The sequence below is a fragment of the Nerophis lumbriciformis genome, linkage group LG37 (genome assembly GCF_033978685.3).
Source record: "Nerophis lumbriciformis linkage group LG37, RoL_Nlum_v2.1, whole genome shotgun sequence".
Lineage (NCBI taxonomy): Eukaryota > Metazoa > Chordata > Actinopteri > Syngnathiformes > Syngnathidae > Nerophis > Nerophis lumbriciformis.
This window is the reverse complement of record NC_084584.2, coordinates 19,267,815-19,290,586: the sequence shown is the minus strand read 5'-3', so window position 1 is coordinate 19,290,586 and position 22,772 is coordinate 19,267,815. Positions and strand designations below refer to the sequence as shown.

Here is a 22,772-nt window from a genome sequence, read left to right as displayed (position 1 = left end):
AAAGGGGTAGGATTAAATACGCTCTGCTTCTTCCTACTCCTTTTCGAACATGTTGAATAGAGAAACTGGAAATTGTGACGTATCATGTTGTATGCATGCATGTTCGAAATAAACTCAAACTCAACTCAATTCAACCATGCACTTGTGTGACTATTTCAACAAAATACAGTAATGCAAAAGCATCTGTCTTTTCCTCTTATGTGTTGGGAAATTTCGCTTCAAAATCAATCCAGACAATCCAAATCCTAGGAAGCAGCAGTATGCACTGTTGTGACTATTTGAGCGCATAATTGAGCACAATAAAACATCTAATTTGTCTGCAGATTTTAGTCAAAAACACCATAATACATTTCAAAATCCAATTAGCATACCATGCACTATTGTGACTATTTTAGTGGAATACTGCAAATGGCTCCTTTACCTTGTTGTTCACCTTGTTTTTTTGTCATATATGCCATACTTTGTATACAGTGTATCCGGAAAGTTTCCCAGCGCTTTACTTTTTCTACATTTTGTTGTATTTCAGCCTTATTCTAAAATGAAATAAATAATGTTTTTTCCTAAAAATTCTAGACAATACTTCGTAATGACAATGTGAAAAATGTTGGGTTTTTTTAGATTTTTTTTGCAAATCTAATGAACATAAAAAAACTAAGAAATCACATGTATTTAAGTATTCAGAGCCTTTGCCATTAAGCTCATAAGCAAGCTCATGGGCATCTTCTTTCAACTGATCATACTTGATGTTCCTACAGCTTAATTGAAGTCCACCGGTGGTATATACAGCTGGTTTGACATGATTTGGAAAGGCATGCACCTGTCAACATATAAAAGGTCCTGCACTTAACGGTGCACGGCAGAGCACAAACCAAGAAGAAAGTCAAAGGAATTGTCTGTAGACCTCCGAGACAGGACTGTGTCAAGACCCAAATCTGAGCAAGGGTACAGAAAAATATCTGCTGCCTTGAAGGTCCCAATGAGCACAGAGGCTACCTTCATCCGCAAATGGAAGAAATTTGGAACCACCACGACTTTTCCAAGGGTTGGCCTGGTCAGGGAGGTGACAAAGACCCTGCTGGTAACTCTGTCAGAGCTACAGCATTCTTCTGTGGAGGGAGGAGAACAATCTCTGCAGCAATCCACCAATCAGGCCTGTATGGTAGAGTGGCCAGACGGAAGCCATTTCTTCGTAAAAGTTTGCCAAAATGCACCTAAAAGACTCTCCCATGAGAAACAAAAGTCTCTGGTCTGATAAGACACAGATTGAACTCTTGGCATGAATGCCAGGTGTTATGTTTGGAAGAAACTAGGCACCGCTCATCACATGGCCAATACCATCTCTACAGTGAAACATTGTGGTGGCAGCATCATGCTGTGAGGATGTTTTTCAGTGGCGGGAACTGGGAGACCTGGGAGAGTGGTCAGGATAGAGGGAAAGACGAATGCAGCAAACTACATAGACATCCTGGATGAAAATCTGCTCCAGAGCGCTCTTTAATTCAGACCGGGGAGACGGTTCATCTTTCAGCAGGACAGTGCTAAGCACACAGCCAAGATATCAAATGAATGGCTTCATGATAACTTTCTAAATGTCCTTGAGTGGCCCAGCCAGAGCCAAGACTTGAATCCGATTGAACATCTCTGGAGAGATTTCAAAATGGCTGTGCACTGACGCTTCCTATTCAACTTGATGGAGCTTTAGAGGTGCTGCAAAGGGGAATGGGTAAAACTGCCCAAAGATAGGTGTGCCAAGCTTGTGGTATCGTATTAAAAAAGACTTGAGGCTGTAATTACTGCCAAAGGTGCATTTACAAAGAATTGAGCAAAGGCTGTGAATACTTATGTTCATGTGATATTTTTTTTTGTTTATTATTTTGAATAGATTTCAAAAATTAAAAAAACAACCTTGTTCACATTGTCATTATGGGGTATTTTGAGGAGAAAAATGAATGTATTTCATTTTGGAATGAGGCTGAAACATCTGTTGGGTCTGTGTTCCTGTCTCTGACCCTGCAGCCCCCCCCACCAGAACAGACAATGGCTTGGAGCATCGCAGAAGCCATTGTATGTGGGTGTTGGGAAAGTTTATTTATTTGTTGTTTGTCCATGGATGGTCACTTACTGCATACATACGATTGCACTATGTAGTATGTATTATCTTTGTCAGTCTTTCCAGCACTTCAAGCATGTGACTTAACACAAAAAAAAAAAGTTTGACAAACTTCAAGTCAAAATTAAGGCATAGCAGCGTAGTATAAATGGTTGTGACTAGAGATGTCCGATAATGGCTTTTTTACTGATATCCGATATTCCGATATTGTCCAACTCTTAATTACCGATATCGATATCAACCGATACCTATATATACAGTCGTGGAATTAACACATTATTATGCCTAATTTTGTTGTGATGCCCCGCTGAATGCATTAAACAATGTAACAAGGTTTTCCAAAATAAATCAACTCAAGTTATGGAAAAAAATGTCAACATGGCACTGCCATATTTATTATTGAAGTCACAAAGTGCACTATTTTTTTGAACATGCCTCAAAACAGCAGCTTGGAATTTGGGACATGCTCTCCCTGAGAGAGCATGAGGGGTTGAGGTGGGGGAACGGGGGTGTATATTGTAGCGTCCCGAAAGAGCTGCAAGGGGTTCTGGGTATTTGTTCTGTTGTGTTTATGTTGTGTTACGGTGCGGATGTTCTCCCGAAATGTGTTTGTCATTCTTGTTTGGTGTGGGTTCACAGTGTGGCGCATATTTGTAACAGTGTTAAAGTTGTTTATACGGCCTCCCTCAGTGTGACCTGTATGGCTGTTGACCAAGTATGCCTTGCATAAACTTGTGAATGTGAAAAGCCGTAGATATTATGTGACTGGGCCGGCATGCAAAGGAAGTGCCTTTAAGGTTTATTGGCGCTCTGCACCTCTCCCTACGTCCGTGAACACAGTGGCGTTTTAAAAAGTCATAAATTTTACTTTTTGAAACCGATACCGATAATTTATCGGCCGATAGTATCGGCAGTCCGATATTATCGGACATCCCTAGTTGCGACTGTTTCATCATAATTTTGCATCTTCTGCTATCACAGCACATCACTCAATCCAGTAAACATCTGGATGTACTGTATAAAACTTCCCCACATTTTGGCAACATACTTACGGAATCCTTCTCAACACAACACCTGACATTTAGAACTATGAACGACCTGATTGTACCGTATTTTCCGCACTATAAGGCGCACCGGATTATTAGCCGCACCTTCTATGAATTACATATTTCATAATTTTGTCCACCAATAAGCCGCCCCGGACTATAAGCCGCGCCTATGCTGCGCTAAAGTGAATGTCAAAAAAACGCTGCGCTAAAGTGAATGTCAAAAAAACAGTCAGATAGTTCAGTCAAACTTTAATAATATATTGAAAACCAGCGTTCTAACAACTCTGTCCCAAAATGTACGCAAATGTGCAATCACAAACATAGTAAAATTCAAAATGGTGTAGAGCAATAAATAGCAACATAATGTTGCTCGAACGTTAATGTCACAACACACAAAATAAACATAGCGCTCACCTTCTGAAGTTATTCTTCATTCGTAAATCCTTCGAATTCTTCGTCTTCGTGGGATCCAAAAATGGCCGGCTCCGCCTCGTCGAAGTCATCGGATTCAGTGTCGCTGTTGTTGTGCAGCAGTTCTGTGAATCCTGCCTTCCGGAAAGCTCGGACCACAGTTGTGACCGAAACTATCTGCCCAGGCATTTACGATCCACTGGCAGATGTTGGCGTATGTCGACCGGCGCTATCTGCCCGTCTTAGTGAAGGTGTGTTCGCCTTCGGAGCTGTGTGAAAAAAGCCACCCGGCCTCTTCGCGTAAACTTCCCTTAACCACTCGCTCATCTTTTCTTCATCCATCCATCCCTTCGAGTTAGCTTTTATGATGACGCCGGCTGGAAAGGTCTCTTTTGGCAAGGTCTTCCTTTTGAATATCACCCTGGGTGGAAGTTAGCATGGCAAGCTAGAACCACAGTGAAGGATGACTTCTCATTCTCTGTGGTGCGAATATTCACCGTACGTGCTCCCGTTCCACAGTGCAGTTCACAGGAATATCAGTTGCTGTGAAATACGGTAGTAATCCGTGTGCGGATGGAGAGATTGCGTCTTTTTATGAACCGGATCCTTGTCCTTTGTAGGAGCCATTTTGTGGTCTTTACAGATGTAAACAGGAAATGAAACGTACGGTGATATCCGCGCGTTTTTTCTTCTTCTTCCGGGGGCGGGTGAAGCGCTTCCTGTTCTATGGGGGCGGGTGCTTTCCTTGGCGGTTGCTTGCGTAGAAGAAGAAGCGCTTCCTGTTCTACCGGGAAAAAAGATGGCGGCTGTTTACCGAAGTTGCGAGACCGAAACTTTATGAAAATGAATCGTAATAAAGCGCACCGGGTTATTAGGCGCACTGTCAGCTTTTGAGAAAAATTGTGGTTTTTAGGTGCGCCTTATAGTGCGGAAAATACGGTAGATGTTAAAAACTAGGAGGTGGGGCGCCATTCACGCTGCCACATTGCAGCTCTACTCCATGACAACAGTAATACAATTCACATGCACCATGCCACTTAACCCGTGCACACTCTGTTTAAATGGCGGGAGGTGTATTGCTCACTAATACTCCCAAGGCAGCACGGATCTTCTGGCATGCTCGACCTGATGGGGATATATGTCCTGTAAATCCTGTTACACCTGCCTGCCAGCCTTGCATCTCGCTTCAAGCAGGCGTCAGAAAGCCTCTACTTACTGACTGATTACTAACCCTGAATAACATTCACTGAAGGTCTCCAGCTTGGGAGAGACAACATGGAGTGTAATTATGCAGAATGACAAAGGGGTGTAGCCTGTGCTCTATGTAGCTAGCTAGCACAGGCTACGCTAACCCCCTTTGGCTGTCAAAGCAGGGCGAATGTTTGGACTGACAGCTGCGAAGGAGGGAGAGGGGGGGGGGGGGGTGCATACACGGGAGGCGGAACAGCTGACAGAACCCAACAACAAGACATAAAAAAAAGTTATTAGCAACGATATATTGTGATTTTAATGTAGCCATAATAGCAGTATGAGAGTTATGCTAACATATACCTTTGCTTTGCCGGCCTCCAGCTTCTTTTGCCTCTCCTCGTCTTCCATCGTCACAGCAGCTAAAACAAGACGGAAAAAGATTCATGCGTAATGTCCACAAGACACGTTTCGGCTCCGGTGGCGAAAAGTGCGCCGCCCGGCTTCAAGTACGCTGCCAGAGGCTTGCACTCGTATACTTTTAGAGGCTGTCTCCTTGTTGGCAGTCGGCGGCCATGTTTTTACCACGTAAACATGACACCCCACTGTGGTGACATCTGATAGGTGGCCCGGAGCCACGCCTCCTGCATTCCACTGATGTTGCCTTCAGGAGCTGCCAGAATTGTCGTCTAAATAGAACTTTTCATGTTCCCGGTTGAGTATTCGAGCTTTTTCGTAAAAAAAACATTTATCTTTCGTCCAATAAAATCAAGCTTCCTTAATCTACAGTAAATTATGAAATGATAAGCAGTGAATTGTTATCATGCCCCAATGACTGCTGTTGCTGCTGTTTCTATGGCAACAGAGTGCTCTCACAGTTTGAGGGTGTTTTTTTGGTTGGGTGAAGGACATGTTCCAATAAATGTGTCATAATGTATTAAACTCTTTTTTTCAATAAAAATCTAACCTTATTAGAACTCATAACTGTCTGCAGCATAAACTCCCTTACACAAACATCCATGTGAATATTGTACCTTATTAGATCATCCAAACACACCAACAATACATACCTGCAGCAGCATCAGCCGATACCCTGTCTCTTCGGCTGATAGGAGCTGAGCAACTTATAGTCTGGCAGATCTTGAATTCCACCCATCTTCTCTTAGACATGCTGTCCAATTTGATCCCACCTGTGAGCGGTTGCTGTTAGTGCAGCAGTGCCAGCAGGAACTGCAGTGCATTTGAAAGTTTAGGCCCAGACTGAATTATTGATACACTGAGAGGGTAATGTGTCAGAGCCACACAAAATACGAGAGCAAAGGCACAATTTACACATTACTGAAGACAGAATAAAATGATGGCTTTGATTGCCAAACGTTATGTAGGCTAATGTGATGTATGCACTGCTATATCATTACATATCCTAATATAACTGTAAAAATGATCCAATTCCGTGATCCATTAGGGCCACTTTGTAGCCGCAGAGTGAAAGTGCTCGGCAAGCATGACGTTGTATGATCATGACAAGTAAATTGCATCCACTTGAAGTGAAAGACAGCGATCACTGATTTTTTTTTATTCTTTCAAAAACATTTTATACAATACAGGAGTGAGAGCTGATTTGCATGATGAACGGCTCATGGTGTTAAAATATTCATAGTGGAGGTACTTGTCAGTGTTAAGAGCCCATTGGTCAGTCAGTAGGTTATTCAATGGCAGGCTCAGCAAATGGTAAATGCACTCTTGTAGCCAATATATGCAAAAGTACATCCGTTGAACATCTGACATGAATTAAACATTACCATCTGTCAACACAGTCTGCAATATGATCAGTATGATTACACCAAGCCCACTTATTACAATTAATGAAAGTTTAGTTTATTTACAAATATTTGTGTGAACGTGTGGGCAGAATGTGAAAAAGGTGTCGCAAACATACTGTATATACGCACATATATTCTACTGTTAAAGAATAATTTGAATTCTTGCATGGGGAAATAGCAGAAAATGAAACATTTGTCCTTCGGTTTACTGTACAATAAAACATTACAAGGTGAAAGTCCATGTGAGTCTCGTAGGATGTCCTCATGGTTCCTGGAAATTAAAAAATATATTCGCTTCAAAATGACATTTGTGGCGCCATCTTTGTGTTGTGATCCATTCATCAAACTTTGTATAGAACTTTTCATGCAGAAGTAATATTGACAAGACAAGAGAATTGAGGAAAAAAATGTATCTTTGAAGCATCCACACTGGAGAATAAGATAATTAGCGTCAACTAAATAAAATGTTATATATATAAAAATAAAACAAATAGATCAAAACAAAATAATATTTGTAATAGCAATGAATAAAATATAAACTAACAGAAAAAAGTATTAACCTAATGATTTTTTTTTTTTTTTTAAGTCTGATTAAAATGGTGAGTCTAACAGTTTTTACCTTGTTCCTAAAGGGGAACTACACTTTTGAATTTTGCCCTTGTACAATCCTTATATCCTACAATCCTTATATCCTATAGAACATGTTCATTTGTTCAATGCATTCTAAATATTAAATAAATGCATAAAAAAATTCCGCTTACAATGGAGCCTATGGCAGCCGCTCTATTTTGCCTATAAAGCCCTTGAAAAACGCCTCCATTAAGGGATAGATAGATAGACAGATAGATAGAGTAAGTACATGTGTAATGTAGCAACAGGCACATTTACAATAAGATGTAATATTTAGGTACTTAGACCATTTTAAGCTAACGCGGGCGCGTTCATTTAAAAAAACATCACAAAGTTCGCTTTTTTCCCTTCCACATCACTGATTACTGCTCACTGCAGACTTAATGAGCCAGCAAACATAAAAAACACTTATTGTACAATGTTTGCAGTCATGAGATGCCGACTGATAGAATCTTGTTATATTCCCGTTTAGATGAATGACCTAATCCTCGCGAAGATAAAAAGGGAATGGAACCAAGCGTCTTTTCCTGTCTCTCGCCAATCCCGGGTCTAAATTAGCTGTCAAAGTGTACCAACTGGTCGGATGACGTCCTCATCCTTATACTATCAAGGTGAGAGGCATGATTTATACTCTAGAATAAACTTTCACGCGCACCAAGGCGAGAAAGCAGCTCACCAGCCGTTGTCGTCAACATAGGTGACGTCTAGCGATCATGGCTCTGCTATAAATAGTTCATCTGCGTTAGCTCTTATAGTAACAATGTCACTAATACTTGGTTAATATTCAAGTCGCAAAATTTAAATGGAGTATTGTTGGCGATTTTTGGGTGGTTATTTATTGGATTTTATGGGCCTATTAGCTCCATTGAAAGCAGAGTTTTATTTGGAGTTAGAATGCATTAAAAAAAATACATCTGTCCTCTTGTCTTTTATAATGATTGTGAACGATAAGCATTATTTCTAAAAAATTCCATTTACCCTGTAAGATGACAAAATAATTGTATGTGTCATTTTGGTCAAAGTTTCTTTCTGACCTTCAAGACCTAGAACTAAAACCTGCGTTTTGCCCTAGGTGAGCTCTAGGAATTTCACTGCCATCCATGACTTGAAATCTAAAATGCAGTTAAAAAGAATACCTATTAGTCCTGTGTCATCAGGAGACACGGCAATGTACAACTGTGTATTAGTGTAACTGTGAAAAATGATCTGATAATGTCCACAAGAGGCAGCATGCAAGAATAGGACCTAAAATCGAGCCTTGGGGAACCTCGCACACTATATGTGGGTTCCTGAGAAACATTGCAACCATATTTAGATTTAAAAAATCAGTCTGTGAGATAAGAGAAGAGCCGATTTAAAACAGTACCTGTGAGGCCAATCAGGTGTTTAATAAAATGTGATGGTCGACTGTATGATCCAGCAGAACTAACACTGAAAACTTTTTATTATCTAAATTGTACCTGATATCATTTAAAATCTTTAAAAGTGCTGTCTCGGTATTGTAGTTGATCCTTGAACCAGACCGACGTCTTTCTAAAATGTTATTTCTATATAAAAAGTCTTTACTTTTTCTTTTTTTTTTTTTTTTAAACAAAAAAAAATCTGTCCTTTTTTTGGCACCCTATGTTAATAAAGTATTTATTTGGAACCAAGAATTGTTTTGAATTGAGAATCGATTCTGAATCAAATCGAACCAATCTTAGTCAAATTTTACAAACGTGCACGTCAGTCCCCTAGAGGTGTACTGCAAATTTGGTGGTGATTGGGCTATGCACCTCAAAGATACTGTTTTTTTGTCTAGAGTCCCGTGCGGTGTCATTGTCGGAAAAATAATAGCACAGACGAACACCGTAGGATTGCATGTTTGAACACATTTTCACCCTTTTCAATGAGGCGGGTAAGAAATAGAAGAGTAAGCAGACCGTTATTAGGAATACAACAAATATTTGTAGTTAGAAAATCACCTTTCCATCAAAGCACCGCTCTTCGCAAGTGGTCTCGTCTGGCCAACAAACCTCCGAAGAGCACATGAAAAGGATCTGAGGGCAACATTTGACAGGTCAGAAGTCTATATCCCAACACTAGAATGATCCATTTTCAATTATGTCCAAAAATGTAGAATGTATTTGCTACAAATAATGCATTGTGTTCATCTCTTGATGACAGCAACTTTTTGACAGGTACAACAATTCAATGCTCTTCCACTAGATCAGCAATTCACAAATTGTAATACGTGCTCCATCTTGTCATACGCCAAATAATCACTTCAACTACACAGTTTGACCAGTAACAGTTTTTGAAGATAGGAAATACTGTTACTGGTCAAACTGTGTAGTTACAGTGGCTAAAAATATCAAATAGAACTTGAATACACCTCACAGTGATGCTTGGACACGTCATCAGTGATAAACCCGGGGTCACAGGGTGTTTCGGGTCTTTAATCATCAGACACCCTCGCCCGGGCGACCCAGCCGAGGGTGATCAGACCCCGGCCTGTGTCCAAGTAGAGCACCACGGATCCCCCCCTACGGATCCACAGCCACCGGGAGACCTCTAGGATGTTCTTGGTGGCTTTTCTCGACTGCAGTCCTCTAATGCAAAGGATTCTGAACACACACTGTAGTGAGTGACCAGCAAAACCCCTGCACCCAATTTCAACTGGTTCACAGCGGGCTCTCCAGCCGTTACTCCGACACTCTACAGTGAGCTCAGTGTATTTGGCCCTCTTTCGCTCATTTGCTTCGTCAATTCGCTCCTCCCAGGGGACAGTCAGCTCCAGTAGCACCACTTGCTTGGTTGACTCCGATGTTAACACCATGTCTGGGCATAGTGACGTGGAAGCGATATTGGCCGGGAACTTGAGTTGCCTTCCCAGGTCAACATGGAGCTGCCAGTCACGAGCGGTGGCCAGGAGCCCTCCTGAGAAGTTGGGCTGGCGGCTTGCCTTCTGTCCTGCTCTGATGAAGGTGATTGACTGCTTTGGGGCGGCCTGGGACTTGCTGTTTTGTATCGTTGCGCAGATAGAATCCGCCAGGGCTTTTAAAACTTGGTCGTGGCGCCAGCGATACCGCCCCTCCCCTAGTGCAACAGCTCAGGATGTGCTCCAAGGTGCCCCTTCTCTGGCACAGTTTGCACTCCGGAGTGTCTGCTAGGCCCCAGATGTGCAGGTTGGCGGGGCATGGGAGGACATCGTACACAGACTGTATGAGGAATTTTGTGCGCAGAGGTTCAGCTCTCCAGAGCTCTGCCCAGGTGAGTTTTCGAGGTTCTACATGCTCCCACCTTGTCCACGACCATCCGGCAGCAACGTTCTTCCTCCACCTCTGCACGGATCTCCTCTTGGACCAGTTGGCGCTTCTCCTTGCCACGGGCCCGGTCCCAACGTGGCTTTGGAAAGCTGCCGAGGCCTGCCCTCCCCCTTGCCACAGTACCCAACAAGGTTTTGTGCCTCAGCCGGGCCTCTGCTCTGCTTACGGCTTCTTGTGCCTGCCACTTCCTCCCGGTCTTAACAGCGATTCCTGCCGAGGCGACCTTGACATCTGCGGAGTCCCTGTACATCATTACCTCTCTGGAGCAGGTGACCTTGAATTCCTCCGATAGTCCCCTGAGAGGGAGCTGCAGCTTGGTGGAATGGCCATAAAGAGCAATGCTGCTTAAGGACCGAGGGAACCTCAGCCATTCCTCAGGAACTGGCTAATGGTCTTCTCTAGTACCTCAACCGTTGTCATTGGTACCTCGTAGATTAACAGAGGCCAGAGTATTCTAGGCAAGACTCCGTGTTGGTACATCCAGGCTTTAAACTTTCCTGGGAGACCAGATTTGTCGATGGCTGTGAGCCATGAGGTCAGGTCGCTCTTTGTCTGCTACAGAGCCACTGTGTCCTTCAGGGAGCTATCAAAGATCTTGCCCAGGCTCTTGACAGGTCTTTCGGTCACCGTTGGAATCAAGTACCCTCCAACTGTAAAGCGGAAATGGTCGGCCACTTTACCTTTCTTTAGGACCTGGACTTTGCTGGCTTGAAGCTCATCTTTGCCCATGTGATGAGCCGTTCAAGCCCCTGGAGGAGCCACCTGCACCCAGGCACAGATGTGGTCATCACTGTCAAGTCATCCATAAAAGCTCTTATGGGGGGCTGCCGGGTCCCAGATCTTGATTTTGGCCCTCTGCATTCAACATCCGCAGACTTGACAATCATGTTCATTGCCAAGGAGAAGAGTGGCACTGAGATTGTACACCCAGTGATTATGCCCTTCTCCAGGCGGTGCCAGGCAGATAAATATACTTATTAAACTTATTAAACTGCCTTGTTTTATAGAATACCTAGGTCTACTATGCTACTGTGTTTTAATGTTGGCACCCCCCGCGACCCCAAAAGGGACAAGCGGTAGAAAATGGATGGATGGATTATGGTGGTACTTTGAAAGCCAAATGTGTTCTGAGTTTGTACTTGGTGAAACAAGTTTGAGAACCCCTGCACTAGATGACAGAAGATACATCATTAACCTGTGTGTCTACCTTTTGCCATTCATACATTTCAGATGTATGTGAAACATGTGCCTTGGCTCAATAACAGCTGAAAAACACTGGTCAATACCATCGTCTCAAACTGTGCTACTGCTGGTGAGACATGGTTTAAGCCTCATATTTGAAGCAAAACATTTTAAAAAGGTGGTACTTTTAAAAAGAAAACTTTCAGAACCATTGGTCTACACTCGTATTTTGATACTCACTTCCTCATCGAAGTATTTCTTAGTTGTGACGTCCATAAACTGGAAAGCATTGACCACAAAGCGCCTCTGATGGCGATTGCGGGGCAAGTCGCTCACTTGCAGGATGGACACATTTGGGTCGTAAGGGTTTGCACACCTTCAAAAACACATTCTTAATAAAGCATTTAGAGTTGTGCAGTGAGTTGACATGGACTTACCCTTTGTAAACGAGCACCAGAGCGTTCTTTGCGGAGCGAGGATACGCTAGGCAGTATTTAACCAAAATGACTGCATTGGGTTTGGGAGACCACAAGCTCAGTTCCAAATAGACAGGTTTGTCCAGGACAAAGCGCAAGGTTGGGAAAGAGGGCAGGAAAGTGGAGTAGGTCATATCTGTTGGCACAAATAACGGTCAAGTAAGCGCTACAGTAAGTTAGGAAAATGCTTTGATTTGATGTCATTGTTTTTGCATGCTATTTGGACTCCATTGACCTATGCCAGGGATGTTTAACTCAATTGTTTTGGGGTCCACATTTCCAGAAAGTTTAGAACCGAAGAGCCAGACTTCTCCCTTAGTAGGGCTGTGAATCTTTGGGTGTCCCACGATTCGATATCGATTCTTGGGGTCACGATTCGAATATAAATCGATTTTTTCGATTCAACGCGATTCTCGATTCAAAAACGATTTTTCCGATTCAAAACAATTCTCTATTCATTCAATACATAAGATTTCAGCAGGATCTACCCCAGTCTCCTGACATGCAAGCAGAGTAGTAGACTTTTGTAAAAAGCTTTTATAATTGTAAAGGACAATGTTTTATCAACTGATTGCAATAATGTAAATTTGTTTTAACTATTACATGAACCAAAAATATGACTTATTTTATCTTTGTGAAAATATTGGACAGTGTGTTGTCAAGCTTATGAGATGGGATGCAAGTGTAAGCCACTATTCTTTTTTTATTTTTTATTTTTTTTATAAATGTCTAATGATAATGTCAATGAGGGATTTTTAATCACTGCTAAGATGAAATTGTTACTAATATTGATACTGTTAATAATATTCATTTTTGTTCACTACTTTTAGATTGTTCTGTGTCGTGTTTGTGTCTCCTCTCAATTGCTCGGTTTATTGCTGTTCTGAGTGTTGCTGGGTCGGGTTTGGTTTTGGTATTGGATTGCATTGTTATGGTATTGCTTTGTATTATTTTTTCTGATTAATAAAAATGTTTTAAAAAATTAAAAAAAATGTTTTAAAAAATTAAAAAAAATGTTTTAAAAAATTAAAAAAAATTAAATTAAAAAATTAAAATAAATCGATTTTTGAAAAATGAGAATTGATGCTGAATCGTGCAACGTGAGAATCGCGATTTGAATTCCAATCTATTTTTTCCCACACTCCTAACGATTAGTCTTATTTTTTATATTCCAGAGATCCGGCGTCTGCTACAGACATTTGATTTTTGGCCTGTCTATTGTGTCAGAGTCACAGGACCTCTGTTTTTATAAAGGACCTTCAGCAAAAATGTGAGTCTCTCACAAGTTTTTGGAACTGAACACAGGGGCCATCACTTGAATAGCCCAAAGGATGAAAAAGAGGACTTAAAATAGAACTATGAGGAACACCACTAGTATAACTAAAGAAGTTAAGCAAAAGACGTGACTGCATTTGAAGTGATCAGGCTACAGCAACACCTTAGTTATACAAATCACAAAGTGTAACTTAAGCGGTGAAGCTGTATTTTCATTTGCACTTTATTTTATTCACAGTTTAGTTAAGAAACACGCTCATTATTAATTTAGTTTATTTTAGCACATCATGATTGTATGTAAACTTATTTTTTGCCATTTATATATGAGTCCCTTATTCTGCAATATATTTGGTTCGTATTTGTTTTTTCAATCAGCATGACCTAAACCAGTTCTTCTCAAATAGTGGGGCGGGCCCCCTTGGGGCGATGCCTCGGGGAACATATGATAAAGCGTATGTAGCACTTGACTTCACTGTAACTACGGTGGGAAACGAGGAAAGATCAGTGTGTCGTTTCCTTTAATGTTAGTAAGCTTACAATGTTCTGCAGAGGTATAGTTATAAAAATTTTATAGACAAATTATGTTATTTTTAGTCATGGTGGAGAGTTGGAAGGCGCAAAATATTCTCTTCTTCCTATGGAGGGCGTAACAGAAAAATATTTGAGGAGCCATGATGTACATACTACAATTCTTGTGGTAATCTTTGGGCTAAATCTAGGACATCGGGTACTACATTTGGTGCCATGTTATGAGTACTGGTATGACAAAGTTCCTTGAAAAGGGTAAGCTTTTTCTGAAAAGGGTGAAAATTTGTCAAAACATGAACACCTACTGTGCTTCCTGAAATAATATTTTTCTGACAAATACGCCACACAATGGCACCGTTATTAAACCCCTTAAGTCGGACTACAAAATTTGACAAGCACCTGTGTAAACGTTTAGCAAGATTGGTTGAAAAATATGGCCGCCATCAAACAAAACATTGCATTTAGCAAATAATTGTCCATAAGTCCTCGAGCATTTGTCTGATAAAACTTTGAGGATATTCGTATTACATGCATCCTAGAATATCTTCCAAAGCATTTTGACCACAACTCATAGGTGGCACCGCATGTCAAGTTTACTGAAATAATGTATACAGACTGACCAGTAGCGATCTTCAACTGAACTGAATATAAGCCACCAGAGTGGATGGATGATGGCAGGTTGCTACTGGGGATCTTCACCATGTAGCCAACACTTGCCAGAGGCTGCTTAGCGTTACTGGAAATACTGTAGCGACACTCAATCAAGAATCTAAAGGAAGAAAAATATCACAGTGGCTTAACGAAAGTGCATTGTTATCAAGATTTAATAGACTCACCTTAATGGATCAGTTCTTGTGACGATGCCATATTTGAGGTTGAGCGCTTTGACAAGTGTCTGCACTTCGGCCAAGTAGAACCTCGTCACGCCTACGTCCTGCAGGCACAAGTAACTTTACAATTTCTAATGACATTTGTGCCATTTCCTTGTTAGAAGTCGTTAAAAAATATATTTTTAAATCCAAAACTGACAAGACACATACTCAAAATGTGTACTGGTGCATCCCAGTCATAAAAAACAATGTTCAAAGGTTTCTATGGTAAAGACAACTTTTGAGTAACAAGACTCAAGTAGCAGGAGTGACTTTTTAGAATAGAATGAGCAAATGCATGAACTATAGCCACACAGTATTCATCTACACCATGGGTGTCAAACTCTGGCCCGCGGGCCAAATTGGGCCCACCGTGTAATTTCACTTGGCCCTTAAGGCGATATCAAATTAACACTGGAGATTGCCCGCCGATTATATACAGTGGCGGTGCCACGGTAACACGTCATTCACCGCTAATTGTCATACTTGCCAACCCTCCCGGGAGACTCCCAATTTCACTGCCCCTCTCAATAATAGTCACGTCTGCTTTTCATCCAGTCCAACGAGTGCTGGCCCAGTCACATGATATGTGCGGCTTCTGCACACACACAAGTGAATGCAACGCATACTTCATCAACAGCAATACAGGTTACACTGAGGGTGCCCGTATAAACAACTTTTACACTGTTAGAAATATACGCCACACTGTGAACACACACCAAACAAGAATGACAAACACATTTCGGAAGAACATCCGCACCGTGGACGCTCCAAGGTGTGTGTGTGTGCGTGTGTGTATTGTAGCGTCCCGGAAGAGTTAGTGCTGCAAAGGGGTTCTGGGTATTTGTTCTGTTGTGTTTATGTTGTGTTACGGTGCGGATGTTCTCCCAAAATGTGTTTGTCATTGTTTGGTGTGGGTTCACACAGTGTGGCGTATATTTCTAACAGTGTAAAAGTTGTTTATACGGGCACCCTCAGTGTAACCTGTATCGCTGTTGATTAAGTATGCTTTGCTTTCGCATGTTAGTGCATACAGACGCCGCACATATTTTGTTATCAGGCCGGCACGTTGTTAGAATGGATGAAAAGCAGACGTGACGACAGCTCGTAGTCGACGTTAAAGGCAGTGCTTTTAAGGCACGCCCCCAAGATTGCGGTCCCGGCGGACTACAAGATATAATGATTGATGAACACCTTCGTTCGATAATGAAGGTTGCCTCAGCTCAAAGCCTGAGCCCCGACATTAACGAACTAGCATCCAAGAAAGGAGGGCAGGTATCTGGCTTTGGCATATCAGATTAGATCAGTGTGTTGCAAACTGAGCAGTTTAAAGTCCTGAATGGTTGGTTTATTTATTGTGATTTTATTTTCAAATTTATTAGCCTGTGGAAAAAGTTAATGTTGATTTTACCTCAGAAGGCTGCAAATAGAAAAGAGGCATTCCATTTTTATTTAAATTGTATTTGATATGCCATTGATAGTTTTAAATGATTATTATTGTTATTTGAAACTCGATTTTGCATGTCACTATAAAGTTATATAAGCCTTGCTTGTTCAATATTCAATGCAAAACTTGTTTGGGTCCCTATTAAAAGGTTAATTTGTTCAACCTTGGCCCGCGGCTTTGTTCAGTAGCAGATGGTTACCTTAAAGGCGGCGCAGGTAATATGGACAAGGATCAGGTCAATGCAAACAGTGCAAAGATGAGTGAAGAAACTGTTGTGCTGGCTGGCAAATTTCACTTCAAAATAATCCCTGACTGAATTTCAGATGAAACTGAGCAAATAAATTCATGTAAAACATTTGAAAAATGTTCATGTATGATATTCCGAGAACAAAATTGCATGTGCGTCCAAACATTGGGCTCTTTTTTTTTTAAGTCAATCTAAAATATACAAGCAAGTAATAACCTGTGATTAATCATCCATCCATCCATCCATCCATTTTCTACCGCTTGTCCCTTTCGGGGTGATTAATCCAAATTCAAAAGTGTGATTAATCTGAATCAACAAAACGACTAATTTGACAGCACTAATTTATACTCGGGCTGTCAAAAACAGAGTTAATTTCTGTGATTACTCACAAAAAAAGTTATTGAACGATTTCCATATAGGCAAATTAATCACGCAATTTCTTTGGACCGTACATGCTCCTTTACCTTTATGAAGGGGCCAAATGTTACCAAAATAAATCTTTAAATAGTTCCTTAAATGGGTCAGAATGAAATTTATACATTTATTTAATGTGTCCATTTAAAAGAAAATAACATGATTTCATGATTTTCTTTTAAAAAGTAAATATTGATTTAAAAAGTAAATATTGATTTCATTATTTCAAGGTTTAATTAATGTCACATTTAAGTAATTATTTAAAAGATGTATTTTATTTACTTAACTTTGTCCTTTTTTTGCCCTTTTTAGCACTGTATAAATGTATTTTATCCATCAATCTCAGCTGTCAAAGTCAGTGGGCTGGTCCACCTGCTTATATAGACACCGTATAGGGCCAGTGATCAGGTCAATGCTTTTGTCCTTGCTGGCAAATTTCACTTCAAAATAAACCCAGATCTGACTTTAGATACAACTGTTAGGTTTTAAGCAAATAAAGTACATGCATTCATGTAAAACATTTAAAAAACAATCCTGTATGACATCCTCACCATAAATCTGGATTTGGGATAAAATACTGGGCTCTTTTAAGTTAACTTAAATTATTCATGCACATAACCAGTGATTAATCATGATTAATCCAAATTTAAGTGTGATTCTGATTTTAAAAAATATCATTTGACAGCACTGATTTATACATTTCATGTTCACACAAATGGTACTGATTCAGTGGAATGGTCTAAATCTTAATGCAAACTTACATAAGTGTGAGTTCCACATTCCGTCACTTTGAACTTAAAGATGGCAAACTTGGCGTTCACAACGACCGGCTTGCAGCTGGTTCCCGGTATCACCAGCTCTGTGGGGTCCAGAGGCATGGAGGCGTACATGGATTTGATAATAAAAACAAAGTGCTTATCCAGCGTGCACTCTGAGGAAAATGGACACAAAACATCAAGTTTACATTAGGAGCGGATGCGTTAGGCTGACAAAGCAGAGGCTTTACCATCCATTGGATAGAAGCACTTGGATGTGGTCGGGTCCATGCAGCATCCCATGGTGTCACAAGCATTGGGTGATATTCCTGATTGTCCACAAGGCAGCTGCTGCTCAGAGGTCACGGCACAATCTGATATCAAAGTGCAATACCTAATAAATGATGAATGGAAAAAATGCACGCATAATCTCTTGGTCACCCACTTTGCGCCTTTGCTGATGTCATTGGCGGTGGAGTTCTGCATTTTGAAGCACTGGTGGGCTCGACACCAGAGCGAGGCATCAAAACACGGTCTGACGTCAGGCTCGGGTCACACGCGACTGTGGCGACTTGGGCCTGACCGAGTTTGTCGACGTACAACAGCTGCAGGCTGTAGCTGTTGGTCTGTCAGACCAGCAAGGAGGTATTTCACTAACAACTGCATCAAAACGACACTGTATAACCGAAATTATGAATCATTACAGTCTCCACGTAGCATCCGGTGTAGGGCACAGTCAAGGTGTTCTGGAGGTTGGTCACATTCACACCACAGGTCTCTTGGGCGGGATTGACAGGTTGCAGGTCTTTGGAGCCTGGAGGAGGCCAGGACGTACAGCAATAGGTTGGCAACTTGTATGTACACTAAAGTGAGCACACAAATCACATTACTACGAAGGAGACTGTTCTATAGAAATTAGAGATTAGTACTGATCGCCATTGCCGATTAATGACTTTAAATGCCGATCCCCTCTGGCTAATGTATTTTTAGTCAGACATGGTAGCAGCTAATTATGTGTCCTCAACACATTGTGAAGTTGCTCCCTTAAGTTAATAATATTCTCGATAAGGGCAAATAAACTGCATTTCTTAATATCTTAAGTATCGCCATCACTGGAGGACAAGGCCAAACATGCTACACACGGAAAGCAAGCAGGAGCAGGCACGCTAAAAGCTAAGCTAGCTAGAAACAACAAAATAAGTGCTTATTAAAATTGTTGATGGAACCACGTTGCAGCAGAAAATAAGCACAAACAGGAAATGAAAAAAGTACTGTAGATCAATAAGAAAGAGTATAATAGAACGGTTGGTGTCAGCATTGTCACATTCAGCACACAACTTGTAAAAAGAGGGCGGATCATCCATAATTTGGTAGTGTCGATACCAAAAGTGGTATAAGTATATGATTGAGACCGGAGTGATTCTCTAAATTATGGTTTGTTAAGTTTTACAAACTCAGAATAATTCCTTAGAAAAAGGAAAACTTTAAAGGGCAAAACTGATTTAAATGAGTAAGAGATAGTTTTTGATTTAGTTTAGTTAATGCGTACCATATACTTTTCGGAATTAGGACAGCGCTACAACATACATCTGCGTATCTTTCTGACACATCTCTGAGTCTGGATTAGAACACAGTACAACGATTTACAACACTGCGCGCCATGGAAAACAATTAGGGCATTTGGGGAAATTTGCCATTGTGATGGAACAGGAAGGGGCTAGGAATTGGTTTTTGGTCAAATTTCATATGAGGCGGCCATAATTGTCACACCTATTCATGCAAAACTCTGCGGCCCAGGCTCATACTAATCATTCACACCCAGGACATTTTGGACACGTTCACTGTGAGGTGTACTCACTATATGGACAATAATGGCTGTGTGTTGACTACGTTCCAGTGGATAGTAAACATATACTGCCACACAAGCTGTACACAGACTACTCTAAAGCATATCTGAGTTTCATTTCTACAGTAAGATATGTTGAAATGTGGGGGCTGTATTTTATAAAGACCTTTTTAAAGTAAAACACTTACATACCTAAAACTTTCACAAGACTTTGTTGCCCAGCTGGTAAATTGATATGGAAGCCAGCTTCACCGCACACTACTTGAAGTCCGTCATGACTTGGATTGGTTGTGCTTGTCCGGCCTGCTGGAGTGTCTTCCTCCTCATCCGTTACGCCACCTAGCTTTCCTGGATGGTAGTCTAATGCTTCCACTTGGACCGATGGGTCCGCGTCCTCATCATAGTCGTCGTAGTCACTGATGTCCAAACTATTATCTTCCTCGTCATCTGGAAAGGTCAAACCCGGTCACGCTCCAATTGTCGCAATGTTATACTTCTTACCTGACAAGGCTGTGGGGGCTTTGAAAAGTTGTTTTTCGTCGTCCCACTCCCATCCCTGAACCACCACCAATAGCAACAGCAACTCCAATCCAAGCCAAGCCATGGAGTCCTACAGAAAAAAAAAATCTCTGTTGCTGCAACACTGCCAAACCTTGGAGACGTCGCTTCACTCAGTGTAAACTCATCACACCTGGTGGCTGCTGATTGGTGCACCCCCACAGTTACGAGTCAGGTGTGCTGGACAGCAATTGTTTAAACTTCAAAATCATTTAACTATTAAACAAATTGATGTTTAATGTATATGACGGTAAGTGATTCTAATAAATTACTTTTATACATTGACTTACTTTGTTATTAAATACATTTTAGTCTTGTACACCAATTAGTATCTGTTCTTCCTTCAAAACAGCATTTAATTGTGTAATGCTCTATGGCCAAAGTCAAGGCCAAATCTGGCCCGCAAATGAATTATCGATGGCCCCCCGGATGATGTATGATTAGTATTAGAACCGGCCCACAGGCCACAGCCGCCTGCTGCTGTTTTGCACGCACCAATACTCCACCAGTGTTGGCGCTAGGAATTTTCAAAATGGGGTCCCAGGTACCCCATCATGTCATGAAAATGGGGTCCTACAGTAAATTTTTGGGGTCCCACTTTTTTGTAACCGTTTTGAAAACAAATGATAATAATAATAATAACTGGGATTTATATAGCGCTTTTCTAAGTACCCAAAGTCGCTTTACATGTAGAACCCATCAATCATTCACACCTGGTGGTGGTAAGCTACTTTCATAGCCACAGCTGCCCTGGGGTAGACTGACGGAAGCGTGGCTGCAATTTGCGCCAACGGCCCCTCCGACCACCACCTATCATTCATCATTCAATTCACCGGTGTGAGTGGCACCGGGGGCAAAGGGTGAAGTGTCCCGCCCAAGGACACAACGGCAGCGATTTTTTTTTTTTTTCTTGGATGGTAAGAGGCAGGGAGCGAACCTGCAACCCTCAGGTTTCTGGCACGGTTGCTCTACCCACTACGCCATGCCGCCCCTAAATGATAAATGTATGCATTATCCTGTTATATCTCACATTCTATATTGTGTTTTGGAAAAAGGTTGTCATAAACGTTACTTAATTCATTAAAAACAATAATACAAAAGAAAACAAATGTTTATGAATATGTAAATGTATTCAGTATAAACATTTATTCACTTTCTTCTTTCCTTCAAGGATCTTAACTTTACCGCTGCCGGTTTTTCTATATTTTTATTGTAATATTTTCAAAATGTATTTGTTCTATTTTTGGCCAAAGTAAAACAAAGAAAACAATCTGAAATTTATTTTTTATTTTTAATGCCATGATTTTAATAGTCCGGCGCGCGTGTGCACAGATTTTCCTCCATGCAGCCCCTGAGCTAAAATGAATTTGACACCCCTGCTCTATGGTTACCATGATAGCATTAAATGTTATTCTTTCAGACACAATTAGGACTAGAAGATGGAGGTAAGCTGTATGGTAAATCTAGTGCATCCCATCGCTTCGATACGAATAAAGTCGTCGCTCGTTTATCGCTGTTAATTGGTTAAAGACATAACTGCAATAAATGAATTTCTATGGAAGAGGGGTTAGTGCCTCTGCCTCACAATACGAAGGTCCTGGGTTCAATCCTGTGTTCGGGATCTTTCTGTGTGGAGTTTAGATGTTCTCTGCGTGGGTTCCCTCCGGGTAGTCCGGCTTCCTCCCACCTGGGGATAGGTTTATTGGCAACACTAAATTGGCCCTAGTGTGTGAATGTTGTCTGTCTCTGTGTTGGCCCTGTAATGAGGTGGTGACTTGTCCAGGGTGTACCCCGCCTTCTGCCTGATTGTAGTTGAGATAGGCTCCAGCGATCCCGAAAGGGAAAAGCGGTAGAAAAGGATGGATGAATCATTAATTCAAAATCAAATATTTTCATAACTAGAACATAAAATAACCTGTTTATGACCTAATAAATAAAAAACAACATTATGAAAGCCTGGTAAACATTAAATAAAACCTTTAGTCACCTTTACACTCTCTTAATACAATTTAGTAATGCTGCCGAAGGCTGAGCCAATCAGTGGCCACAATACTGAACAGTGTGCTCTGATTGGTTAGGTCTCATCTCGTGGCCAATAATGCTGTGGTATTGATATGTTTGGTTTAGTCATTTTAATGCTTAAAAAAGACGAAAAAAAATTGTACAATATGCTATGAAAATATATATATATATATATATATATATATATATATATATATATATATATATATATTTTATTTTTTTTCCAATCGGCAGTGAGGCCATAATATTTGAGGCGCGATGACAAAAGTTAAAAATTAAAGTTAACGTGCCAATGATGGTCCCACACACACTAGGTGTGGTGAAATGATCCTCTGCATTCGACCCATCATCACAGGGGAGCAGTGAGCAGCAGCGGTTGCCGCGCCCGGTAATCATTTGGTGATTTAAACCCGAATTCCAACCCTTGATGCTGAGTGCCAAGCAGGGAGGTAATTTAAAATTTTCCTGAAGGAATCAATAAAGTACTATCTATCGAAAGGGTCCCATTTTTATAGTCTTTGGTATGACTCAGCCAGGGTTTGAACTCATGACCTACCGATCTCAGGGCGGACACTCTAACCACAAGGCCACTGAGCAGGTCAGTGTACTGTACATTGTCACTGTTATACATTCT

The 22,772-nt window shown here is 41.1% G+C and overlaps 2 protein-coding genes across 2 annotated transcripts in view; both read right to left on the bottom strand.

Annotated features, from left to right (window-relative positions):
• Positions 1-5,346, bottom strand: part of akap9 (A kinase (PRKA) anchor protein 9) — a 116,850-nt gene extending 111,504 nt beyond the window's left edge. The window contains exon 1 of the mRNA XM_061931410.1: positions 5,122-5,346. Coding sequence (XP_061787394.1) covers positions 5,122-5,169 — 48 coding nt within the window. The 5' untranslated portion in view covers positions 5,170-5,346. The remainder of the gene's footprint in view (positions 1-5,121) is intronic.
• A 955-nt stretch (positions 5,347-6,301) lies between these two features.
• On the bottom strand, positions 6,302-20,231 carry LOC133577468 (zona pellucida sperm-binding protein 4-like). The gene is made up of 12 exons (XM_061931331.1): positions 20,060-20,231; positions 19,751-20,005; positions 18,417-18,526; positions 18,158-18,338; positions 17,964-18,086; positions 17,719-17,888; positions 14,817-14,914; positions 14,601-14,749; positions 12,139-12,313; positions 11,942-12,077; positions 9,176-9,250; positions 6,302-6,852 (listed from the first exon to the last, which is right to left on the bottom strand). Exons 1-12 carry the CDS (start codon positions 20,160-20,162, stop codon positions 6,844-6,846), a joined length of 1,584 nt encoding a protein of 527 aa, XP_061787315.1. The 5' UTR covers positions 20,163-20,231; the 3' UTR covers positions 6,302-6,843.
• Between the last annotated feature and the right edge of the window lie 2,541 nt (positions 20,232-22,772).